This window comes from Cicer arietinum, chromosome 8 (genome assembly GCF_000331145.2).
Source record: "Cicer arietinum cultivar CDC Frontier isolate Library 1 chromosome 8, Cicar.CDCFrontier_v2.0, whole genome shotgun sequence".
NCBI lineage: Eukaryota > Viridiplantae > Streptophyta > Magnoliopsida > Fabales > Fabaceae > Cicer > Cicer arietinum.
The window spans coordinates 10,984,716-10,997,769 of record NC_021167.2 but is presented as its reverse complement, the minus strand read 5'-3'; the positions used below and the strand labels follow the sequence as shown (position 1 = coordinate 10,997,769).

Below are 13,054 nucleotides of genomic sequence, written 5' to 3'. Positions count from 1 at the left end.
TTATATATATATATATATATATATATATATATATATTATTTTAATTAAATTTTATTTTTTTACAAAAAACTAACCTTTAAAAAAATGACATTTCGAACTTGGGTTTGCAATTTAATCATAATTTAAAATTTCTATTTATCTATTTTTATGAATTATATTAATTATATATATATATATATTAATTTTGTTATTTCAACAAAAATTGAAATAATTATTTTTTACAAAAAACTAACCTTTTAAAAATTGACATTTCGAACTTGAATTTCCTAAAATTTTATCGTAATTTAAAATTTTTATTTATCTATTTTTTTGAATTTAATTATATATATATATATATTACTTTTGTTATTTCAATAAAAATTAAAATATTTTTTTAACAAAAAAATTATTTTATAAATGTCCATTTTGATTTATTAAATTTTTTTCATAATTTAAATGTCTATTTATTTATTTTTTATGTATTTTTATTAATTAAAATAATTAAATTATATATATGGAGTAACGAAAAAAAATTGAAATTTTTTTTTAAAAAAAAAAAAACCAGTTGGAAGTCGCCATTTGGGAGTAGGTTGACTTGTAAGGGAAAAAAATTTTGAAAAAAAAAAAGGGCATTTTGGTGTTTTTTTTTTTTCGAAAGAGGGCATTGAAAAAGAATTGCCGCACCATGGAGGTTACATCTCCCACCAAGAGCAACCATGGTGACCCCATGGGTTCTTCCCTTGTATTAGATTGTGTTCAACCTGTTGGTAGCCCACTTTGTAAAATGATCGCCGTAGCGTCCATCGCTGCTGGTGTTCAGTTTGGATGGGCGCTACAGCTCTCATTGTTGACCCCTTACCTGCAATCGCTAGGTGTTCCGCACGTATGGGCAGCTTTTATTTGGCTCTGTGGTCCGATCTCTGGTCTTCTTGTGCAACCCATTGCTGGTTATTATAGTGATCGAAGCACCTCACGCTTCGGTCGCCGTCGTCCATTTATCTTTTGTGGTCAATTCAGTCGCTGTCGGCATCGCTGTCTTTCTTATTGGTTACGCCGCTGACCTCAGTCACTCAATCGGTGACGATCTCTCGCAGAAAACTAGACCACGAGCTGTTGCTTTCTTCGTCATCGGATTCTGGATCCTTGATGTAGCAAACAACATGCTTCAAGGACCATGTCGTGCTTTCCTCGCCGACTTTGTAGCCGGAGATGAAAAAATGACAATGACAAGAAGAGCTAACGCATTCTTTTCATTCTTCATGGCCGTCGGAAACATTCTCGGATACGCAGCTGGTTCATACAGCGGCCTATACAAAATCTTCCCGTTCACTGAAACCGACGCATGCAACATTTTCTTCGCGAATCTTAAAAGTTGCTTCTTCTTCTCCATCCTCCTCTTAACCTTCCAGGCCGGAATCGCTCTGGTTTACGTGGAAGACACACCTCGGCTGAGAGCGGAGGTGAGCGACAACAACGAACAAGTATCATGTTTCGGACAATTGTTCTGTGCAGTGAAGGAGTTGAAGAGACCAATGTGGATGTTGATGTTGGTGACATGTGTGAATTGGATCGCATGGTTCCCCTTCTTCTTGTTCGACACAGACTGGATGGGTCGTGAAGTGTACGGAGGAGATGCAGGAGAGAAGGCATATGACACTGGTGTGAGATTTGGTTCTTTAGGACTTATGCTTAATGCTGTTGTTCTTGCATTAATGTCTTTGGCTGTTGAACCTTTGGGAAAAATGGTTGGAGGAATTAAGAGACTTTGGGGTATTGTTAATATTATTCTTGCTATTGGTTTGGCAATGACTGTCCTTATTACTAAGATGGCAGAGCAGGAACGTCAGCTAAGTGGTGGTGCCACCGATGGAAATCCTTCTAAAGGTGTCAAGGCTGGTGCCATCCTTTTCTTCGCAGTTCTTGATATCCCTTGTGGGGTAAGTCATTCATTTTTCTTTTTTAATAATGATATTTGAATATATTTTTAAACATAAATACAAATATACGTGACTCTCAACAATCTCTCTTTATTTAGTTTTTTTTCTCTATTTTAAAAATAAGTCGTTAACCACTTTGTGTTTTATTAGCACGAGGAACTACATTGTTAGAATCAGAAGACATAAGAAAGGAATCATAAACATTAGATAAAGGTAGAAAATCTGTTAAAACATGGGACAATATATACTATGCACATAATCTAAATGAGGAGTATCATTATCAGGACAATTATATAAAGATAAAAACTTGTGTCTTCAATGAATATTACACCGTAATTCCCATCTCTTATATCTTTTTGTTTGTCGGAGTTAGAGCCGACTAAAAAAAAGATAGAATTCAAAAGATTTAATAATTAAATTAATTTTCTGGAATTTAAACCGAGAGCTCCTTCTTTCATAAAACGTGTGACTTAAAACTTTTGGTTGTTGCTTTTTACGAGTTGGACCTTAGCATAATCAAGAACATATACAATTTAAATCTGTCGTGAATAAAAATTGAAAATTGTAAATGTCAAATTAAATCTGACCCGGGATGGATAAGCCCATTCCTGCGTTTTTTCAAAGCACACACAATTTCTTAGGAAAAAACGTACTATTAGGACAACACCACGCGTTTGTATGCTGATTAATTAATTTTCATTCTTGAAGCGCGTGGACAGCGAAATTTGCACCACGTTATACATAGCAGTAAGAGCATAAAGAAATGGCCTTAGTCTCTCATCTCGTGCAATTCAAGCAAACCAACCAGAATGGATAGTGTGTGGAAATTTGAAATTCATGAAACACAACACTACTTTACACACCTCCATACTCCTTAGTCCATACCACTTTATTTTCAATTAATGCCTTTTCTTTTTGTCATCTAAACATCCAACCTTCCTAGCTGTCAATATTATTTTTACCCCCTTTTAATAATCAAACAAATAAACATGACCATTTACTAAAAATAAATAAACGATCATTTTTATGTTTAAACGTATGAATAATTATCAGAGGTCAACCTACTTATAAATGTATAGAAATAACAAAAATATTGATAAATATTTTTTTATTACTCTCGATCTTTGTTGTTTTATAATATTTGACAATTTTACATAGCTTAAGAAAATATGATAAATAAATTGCAATTTTATTAATTTATATTTATAATTTATTAGTGTATTTTTATTACAATAAGTGCAAAGTGAAAATAAAATATTGAGAGTAGTGTAAATTTTATTAATTAGAAGGTACAATTGAAATAAAATCATTTTTTTTCTTCTAAAAATAGAGTGCAAATATATTACATGATTACATCCAAATTATATTGGCACCCCAAGTTAATCGTCTATCATTTGCAATACTTTAAAATATTATTTAAAAAAATTATATAAAATATTTAGGAAAATTATGAATAAAATAATTAAAATTACATTGAAATCAAAAATGATAATTATTTTACAAAAGAGAGTAGTCATTTTAATCTTTAAATCTGTTTTAAATAATCAATTCAATTATTATATATTTTTTTTTCTCCAAAGATATTGGTTTGGCAATGACTGTCCTCATTAGGGGTGGACAAAGTTCAGTTCTGAACCAGAACCGTTTGAAAATTGAACCAAACTAGTTTTTAGTTTGAAAAAACTGAACCAAATTAGTTTTCAGTTCAAAAAATCGAACCGAACTGTTTTATAAACTGGTGCACCAGTTTATTACTTTGAACCGAATCGAACAGGTTTAACTTAGTTTTTTTTGTTTATATAGACCAAGTTTTACATAATTACCCCTAATTAATTCTAAAAAAACAAATTCGCTTCAAGTTTTTTGAAATAAAAATCAGTTCGGTTTAGTTTTTTTGAACTGAAAATCAGTTTAGTTCGGTTTTTTCAAACTGAAAACTAGTTCGGTTCAATTTTAGTTTAAAAAAATCAATTCAAAAATAGTTCGTTTCTCAATTTTTATAAATCAGTTCAGTTCAAAACACAGTTCGGTTCAGTTCAATTCTACATTTTGGTTCAGTTTTTAGTTATTTTGAACACCTCTAGTTCTTATAACTAAGATGGCAGAGCAGGAACGTCAGCTAAGTAGTGGTGCCACTGTTGGAAATCCTTCTAAAGGTGTCAAGGCTGGGTGCAAATGTAATCCTTGATAACTTAAAAAATATATTGATTTGAATAATACTCAAACATTACAACCACTTAACTAAATAATACATTAAATTATTTAATTTTAATATATTAATATAACTATTAGAAAATTTCAATATATTTTTTTGAAAGCTTCGTTACAGTATATTTTATACACAAAAGTTTCAATTTCTATTCAAAAGAAAAACACATACAATTTAATATATATCCCACCCCATTAAACATAAGTAATTAGTGGAAACTGCCAGAAGCAATGGTAGCCTTAGCCTCATCATCTGGTTTAGGTGTAGGCAACAAGACAATTGCCAATATTGCACTAACCACAGCAGCCACTGCACCCGCCACAAAAGCAGGCAAATTACCACCACCAAAAAGAGCATCCCATGGTCCACTTAATGTTGACACCACCATCTATATATAAAATTAGATCAAATAAATAATATTCATACATATGTACTATATAAAAAAAAGTATATACATATATATATATTCCTACCTGTGGTACCACAATGGCAAGATTCAAGACTCCCAAAGATAAACCTGAATATTTTGAAGTAAAAGGTCATATGATTCATTTGCGCATGTTCAGTAAAATTTTGTTTAATTCAGTTTATCTGATGTATAACTTAAACCAAATTTAAAATTGTAGTTAATTATATTATAAAATTAAATATAATTTTAAATATGATTTAAATTAGATACTTACCAAACTAAATTAACTACATATAAATTTTAATTTATCACTAGTGTTTTATAAATAAATAAAAATCAATGAGACACTACTAAAGTTTTGTTTACCTTGTCCAGCCCCTGAAGCGCTGCAGTATATTGATGCTAGAGCAAAAGGAACACTGAAGGTAATCTGGACAACAAACAGTAAAAATTAATCAGTAAATAAATTACATAATAAAATATTGACTGGATCGTGGGCTCCAGTAATTTACAGCACCACTTCACGTGATGAGGATAAAAAGAAATGAATGACTTACCGCACAAGGGATACCAAGAACTGCGAAGAACAGGATGGCACCAGCCTTGACACCTTTAGAAGGATTTCCAACGGTGGCACCACCACTTAGCTGACGTTCCTGCTCTGCCATCTTAGTAATAAGGACAGTCATTGCCAAACCAATAGCAAGAATAATATTAACAATACCCCAAAGTCTCTTAATTCCTCCAACCATTTTTCCCAAAGGTTCAACAGCCAAAGACATTAATGCAAGAACAACAGCATTAAGCATAAGTCCTAAAGAACCAAATCTCACACCAGTGTCATATGCCTTCTCTCCTGCATCTCCTCCGTACACTTCACGACCCATCCAGTCTGTGTCGAACAAGAAGAAGGGGAACCATGCGATCCAATTCACACATGTCACCAACATCAACATCCACATTGGTCTCTTCAACTCCTTCAATGCACGGAACAAATGTCCGAAACATGATACCTGTTCGTTGTTGTCGCTCACCTCCGCTCTCAGCCGAGGTGTGTCTTCCACGTAAACCAGAGCGATTCCGGCCAGGAAGGTTAAGAGGAGGATGGAGAAGAAGAAGCAACTTTTAAGATTCGCGCAGAAAATGTTGCATGCGTCGGTTTCGGTGAACGGGAAGATTTTGTATAGGCCGCTGTATGAACCAGCTGCGTATCCCAAAATGTTTCCGACGGCCATGAAAAATGAAAAGAATGCGTTAGCTCTTCTTGTCATTTTTTCATCGCCGGCTGCTAAGTCCGCGAGGAAAGCACGACATGGTCCTTGAAGCATGTTGTTTGCTACGTCAAGGATCCAGAATCCGACAACGAAGAAACCAACAGCTCTTGGTCTAGTTTTCTTCGAGAGATTGTCACCGAACGAGTGACCGAGGTCAGCGGCGTAACCAATAAGAAAGACAGCGATGCCGACAGCGACTGAACCACAAAAGATAAATGGACGACGGCGGCCGAAGCGTGAGGTGCTTCGATCACTATAATAACCAGCAATGGGTTGCACAAGAAGACCAGAGATCGGACCACAGAGCCAAATAAAAGCTGCCCATACGTGCGGAACACCTAGCGATTGCACGTAAGGGGTCAACAATGAGAGTTGTAGTGCCCATCCAAACTGAACACCAGCAGCGATGGACGCTACTGCGATCATTTTACGAAGTGGGCTACCAACAGGTTGAACACAATCTAATTCAAGGGAAGAACCCATGGGGTCACCATGGTTGCTCTTGCTGGGAGATGTAACCTCCATGGTGCAAGACCTAGAGAGAGAAAGGGAGAGAAAAGTATTGTGCTTTCCCACTATTTCTCTCTGAATGAGGCCTTAGAGGAGGGAGAATTGGTGAGAGATGGTTTAGAAATGATGTAATCTTGTGAATTTATAATGAGGGAAGAGTGGGATAAGGACAACATGATTTTTATGAAAGTATGTGTTTTTGAGGTAATTAATTCATAATGACTAGCTTGTTCAAGTAGAATTTGAGAGTTATTAAAAAATGTAAAGAGATGGAAGGGAAGGACACAATAGCAACACTTAAAATTTTAAGGGACTAAAATAACACAAAAATAACTTAAAAATCAAAATAAAAATAAAATAAAATAATAAAAAGAACATTGATGTTGTGCGGTTATGCCAAATTTTATGTTTAGGGGTTTCCTTGCATTCCTTCATGACTACCACCATGTGCCATTGATTGTACATGGTTGTCCTCTCATTGCCAATGCAAAAAATCACATGTTGATCCATTCCTTTATGTTCCCATACACTACAAAACCTTGTGGTCAAATTTAGGCATGGTAATTGGGTAGGCAGGTTTTGCCTTCCTCATTTCTGCATTCCTACATCCGACTAATCAAAGAAAATATATCTTTATTTTTTATCGAGCGCAAAATTTAGATGTCCATTTGCGCTTGCAACCGGTTTGAGTTTTTTCACCCACGCCCACACCCATTCATATCTATAAAATTATAAATTTAAAAACCATATTTATTATAATTAATATAATAAAATAATTATTATTAAACAATAATAAAATTAAAAAAAAATCTTTTTTATAGTGAGGATATTATAATTTTTAATATTTTAAGAAATATTAAGTATATTCAATATGTACATGTGTATAAAATTTAAAAATTACAATAATATTACTAGCGGATTAGGTTCAGATGCGGATGCAAGGTGATATCAACACCGCAAAAACATCCACATCCCACCTTCGAATTTTAATTTCGGGGAAAAATATGGAGGATTAAAAGAAAAAGTCATGTGACTTTTTTTAAGTGGTCATGTGTCACTTAAATAACTCTTAATCATGATCATCAATGGTTGTATAGTCAAAATTTAATCATCTCCTCTAATGTTAAAACTACTCTCGTTTGATATATTTATTTAAATCTCTTCAAAATTGAATCACCTCCTCTAATGTTAGACCTATATTTATTTAAATCTCAGATGTGCACGATATGATAATATGATAGATCTATGATAAGATATAAAGTATGATCAAGATAATATAGAATAATAATAGGATAAATATTATCCTACCATATGTTTGATGTGCACATAATAACAGACAATTTAATACTAATTTTTCATGTCATGTGTTTAATACACACTATATCATGACATAATATAATATATGTCATATTAAAATGACAAAATTTTTATTGTGAAACAGTTATATACTATATTTTTTAAATAAACTTAGACAATACTTTTAAATATTATAAATGAACAAAAATACTTTAAAAAAATTAAATAAGTGTTGAATGAATTTTTATATTTAAAAAACTTCATTGACACTACTAAAATAAAATTTAAATTTATTTAAACAAATCATTTATAAATAAAATAATTATATTTTATTGGTTGGATAAGCTCAATAAACATATGATATATATTATAAGTAAATGAAAAAAATTACTTTAAAAAATTATTTATTTTAAAAATTTAAATGAATACTCAAAATTTTATAATTTTGAACAATAACTTATCAGTATATATAAAATGAAAAAACTACTATTGTTATAAATCGTAAATATTTTTTTAATTAATGATTAATATTTTAAATTTAAATTTAATATCAAATTCTTTTTTATTTATATTTTATTATATTTTATTAGATTTTAATTTATTATTTTTGAATTATATTTTATAAGCGTCATTGAGTAAATTATTGTTCTCATCACATATTCATGATAACAAGTAGGCATGGTAACGGAGCGGAGCGGGGGTGAGTTTTATGTTCCTCACCCCTGCACCTGACTAGTCTGGGAAAATCCTCACATGTCCCTGTTCGGATATGAAATTTAGATCTCCAACTCCGCTTGAGATGGGGTTTGGATTTCCTCATCCGCACCTATTCATATATCTAAAATAAAAAATTTAAAAATCATATTAATTATAAATAATATAATAAAATAATTATTATTATACAATAATAAAATTACAAAATACTACAATCATATTTTTTGTATAAAGAAAATATTAAATATGTAAACGTATATAAAATTTAAAAATGATAATTATATTACTAGTGGGGCAAGTTCGGTTGCGGGGTGGGCATCAATACCCCAAACCCATACTCACCCTTGAGTTTCAATTCCGGAGAAAATCCGTACCCAATCAAAGTGAATTTTCCCTGTCCAAATTGAAACAGGTTTGGGTGAGTACCCACATATGCATATTTTGTTGTCATCCTAATAAGAAGTATAACTACATAAACAACATATGATAATTTAGGGATATCTTATTATATTTTGTTGTTGGTTCATCAAATACTGGATTAAGATAGAATATGATAAATATAGCATATCATGTCTCTTATCATGTCCCTCAAATGAGTCATTGATACATAATATCAAAAGGCAGAATAGTCATTGATAGATAGTGTCCTTGAATAGAAGACACCTAAGTTAGTGACTGAAGATTTATGGGTTTAGCAAGTTATTACCATAGATTGGTCGAATAATTCTCCATGTTAGGTTTGTCTCTATCCAAACTAACTTATAAAAGTTAGTTGTCTGTACAGAATACTCAATGTGAGAATAGTTTATAAAGCTCAAGAAAAAATTAATCTCAACACAGATATTAGTGTTACCTAACTCAAACGAATCCTTTATAGTTTAATGTGATGCGTTTAGTTCATGATTAGATTGGATTCTCATGCAAAATGGGGAAGTAGTAGCTTATGCTCTTGAACAACTTAAGATTCATTAGAGGAATTACCATAATCGCGATTTAGAGTTAGTGTCATTGTGTTTGTACATAAGATATAAAGACATATATTGTATGGATTTAAATTTCAATTTGCAGCAACCATGAGAGTTTGAAGTACCTTTTTTACTTCAAAGAGTTGAACACAAGACAATGTGGTTGAATAGAAATTCTAAAGAATTTAGATTTTAAGCTTTGTCATCACTCGAGAAAAGCTAATATATAGTTTTAGATGCTTTAAACTGAAAATTTAATATGTCTACTTTAGCGGTTAAGCATAGTAAATAAATTGAACAGTAAAAGCAACCATTATTACTAATTCTTCATGTGTTACTAATTATAAAACTAAAGTCACAAAGGAATAAAAGTCAAAGAGCAATAAATACAAAAATACAAGACATAAGATACACCAAAAATTACAATATTTTGATCGAACAACAATAAAGTGGCTATAATACTATGATACCATGTCGAAGAATCGGATACTATTTTAATAATTTTATATACAAATCACAACATATAAAAAATAAATAAGAATGAAGAATATTATGATTCCTAAGAAAAAAAGATGAAAGCAAACTAACTATTTTTTGTTTAGGTTTTTAATTGTCAACAACATAATAGAATATCTCAATCCATAACTAATTTAAAAAAAATCTAATTCATTTTCATTAATTCAATAATTGACTATTCAACATAATTAATGTATTAATAATAATTTATAATATTTAATTAATTCAACAAAAAAGTAGACCTAGTCTAATGTATATTACGATGATGTGGTTGTACAAGTTAATGGTTCATATGCTACGATGCACTTAAATATGTTAAAAAATTATATAATTATTACTATGGACAACGGCTATCATGGACTAATACTTATAAATTGTTTAAAATTTAAACGATTATTGATTTCGTCTTTTCGAAATAGATGTTTATTGTTAATCTCATATATATACGCTACGCCAAAAATGATATTTTATAGCGCGTCTTTTACAACGCTTATTAAATACAAGCGCTGTTGTAGAATTTTTTTAAAATAACGGAGGATACAACAACGTTTTTTTGACAAGCGTTGTTGTAGGGTCATATAGGGTCACATAGTGCTTGCACATAATGCTTAAAACCCTTTTACAGCGCTTTTTGTAAAAGCGTTGTAAATTGAAGCGCCCTCCCATAGTTTTTACAGCGCTTTTTGAGCGCTTTAAACACAAGCGCTGTAAAATAAAGCGCTCCCACCTTATGTTACATGACGTTTAAAACGCTTTTTTTGAAAGCGTTGTAAAATTCATGCGCTTTCATATAATTAAATGACCTATTAGAACGTTTTTTATATAAGCGCTGTAAAAGGCTTGCGCTTTAAATAAAAATCATTCACTTTAAATAAATAAAAACAAATTTAATACATTGTCCTAACCCTACGAACCCTCACAACCACATGAAATTGATTCAATTGATGATGATTTATATCTTAGAGATGATCATGATGAGGGAATTTGGATTAATCCATCGTTTCGTATCGTTAATGGACAAACAAATGTCAATCCCACCAGGAAAAGAAGAAGGGCATCTTAATGTGTTTAATTGTTTTATATAATCTATGTGATCTGAACTGAGTTCATGTAATTTTATTGTTTGATCTGCCAGAATTGAACATTTTAATATTTAGCTGTAATAGGTCATTTAATTAAGGAGGTCTTTTACAACGCTCATTGAATGAGTGCTGTAATAGACTTTTAAAAAAATAAAATAAGGAGGTCTTTTACAACGCTCATTCAAAGAGCGCTGTAATAGGCTTTTAAAAAATGAGTTAAGAGGTCTTTTAAAGCGCTTGTTGAAAAAGCGCTGTAATAGGCTTTTAAAAAATAAGTTAAGAATGTCTTTTACAGCGCTCTTTCAAATAGAGCTGTAATAGGCTATTAAAAATTAACTTATGTCTTTTACCCTAAACCCTAAACCCTAAACCCTAAACCCTAAACCCTAAACCCTAAACCCTAAACCCTAAACCCTAAACCCTAAACCCTAAACCCTAAACCCTAAACCTGTCAAACTAACAACTCTACTATAGTATTTAAAAATATGAACGTTTTATGTCTTTTGAAAATATTCTTAACGCATTTTTTATATATAATATTACATATTACATAATTAAATCAATATTAAGAACTTGCTTTCTTTTAAATACGTATTATTTGGTTTTTGAAACAATTTACAATATCTTAGGAAAATAACATTTTACTAACATAATAAATCATAACAAATTAAATAACTACAACAAAAAAAAGATAACATTTTAATTTGAGTAAAAATTTTACACTAGTACAAATATTTTACTGACACTTTTTTAACAAATTTTACAAACATTATACTTTAAAAATAATATTATAACAAACTGTAAAAATAATATATTCGATATTTTAGAATAAAATTTTAATTTTTTGAAAATATTTTATAACCATTTAACCTTTTTTTGGACTAAATTTAACTTTTTTCAATACTAATGTATAAAATACTAATTTATATTTAAAAGACATTATATAATTACTTTATATAGAGTAGTGTTTGACTTGAAAGTTATGAATAAATCACAACTCTTCTCAATCAATACAATAACGTCACTGTCAAAATAAAAATGAAATAATATTAATTAAATAACTAACTTCAAATAAAAAGTTAATATTAAAAAACCTTGTGATAGGCTATTAAAAATTAAGTTAAGGATATCTTTACAGCGCTCTTTCAAAGAGCATTGTAATAGGCTTTTTAAAAAATAAGTTAAGGAGATCTTTTACAGCGCTTTTTCAAAGAGCGCTGTAATAGGCTTTTAAAAACCAAGTTAAGGAGGTCTTTTACATCGCTCTTTCAACGACCGTTGTAATAGGGTTTTATATATAACAGTAAACCGCTTCAGTTTCCTCTTCATTTCGTAAACTTCACTACACTTCAAGTCCTCCTCCTCTTCATTGTCCTTCTCATTGTGAACTCTACTGTTCATACGAATCATATTGCCAACCATCTCCATTGCGAATCATCTCCATCTTTGTTACTATCCCTACCAACTCTCATTCCAATACTATCCCTAAACCCTAAACCGCTTCAGTTTCCTCTTCATTACGTAAACTTCATACGCTTGTTTCATCCTCCTCTTCATTCTCCTTCTCATTGCGAACCCTATGAACAATATTGTCTTGTTACTAACCCTCATTACGTAAACTTCATACGCTTGTTTCCTCTTCATTCTCCTTGTCATTGCGAACCATCTTTGTTTCTGCGAACCATACTCTCCTAGAAATCGTTCGTATTTATGCGTTGTTCTTCTTTGTTCGTATTTCTGCGTCGTAACCCTATTGTTCTTCTGTTTTTCAGGTATTATATTTATTAGTTTTTTGTATCACTAAAATGCATGTTGAACTTATACTACTATCAATGCACAAATATTTATTGACTTATATATTTTATTTTATAGTGCCCTCGTCAAACTAACAACATTGACTGATGGTACTATATATTGCGATTCATGAAGGAGATTATTGATATGAATCAAACTATTATCCCATAAACGGTACGGTATTTTCATTATTTGATTTTCATATATAAACTATGTATATATTTGATTCTAACTTATTTATGTTCGATTTTTATATCGCACAGTACTTTGACAATTCTAGTCCAACATACTCTGAAAGAGATCTAATTGAAATAAAGGAAGACTGGTGTCAGTATGTGATTGAAATGAAAATTATTTGATTTGCTGGGA

The 13,054-nt window shown here is 30.9% G+C and overlaps 1 protein-coding gene and 1 pseudogene across 1 annotated transcript; one reads left to right on the top strand and one right to left on the bottom strand.

The window, feature by feature from the left end:
- The first annotated feature begins 664 nt into the window (after positions 1–664).
- On the top strand, positions 665–1,970 carry LOC101514564 (sucrose transport protein SUC8-like; annotated as a pseudogene).
- A 2,228-nt stretch (positions 1,971–4,198) lies between these two features.
- On the bottom strand, positions 4,199–6,447 carry LOC101512936 (sucrose transport protein SUC8-like). Its single transcript, XM_004515533.4, has 4 exons — positions 5,092–6,447; positions 4,901–4,964; positions 4,599–4,642; positions 4,199–4,513 (listed from the first exon to the last, which is right to left on the bottom strand). Exons 1-4 carry the CDS (start codon positions 6,331–6,333, stop codon positions 4,334–4,336), a joined length of 1,530 nt encoding a protein of 509 aa, XP_004515590.1. The 5' UTR covers positions 6,334–6,447; the 3' UTR covers positions 4,199–4,333.
- Positions 6,448–13,054: the final 6,607 nt, after the last annotated feature.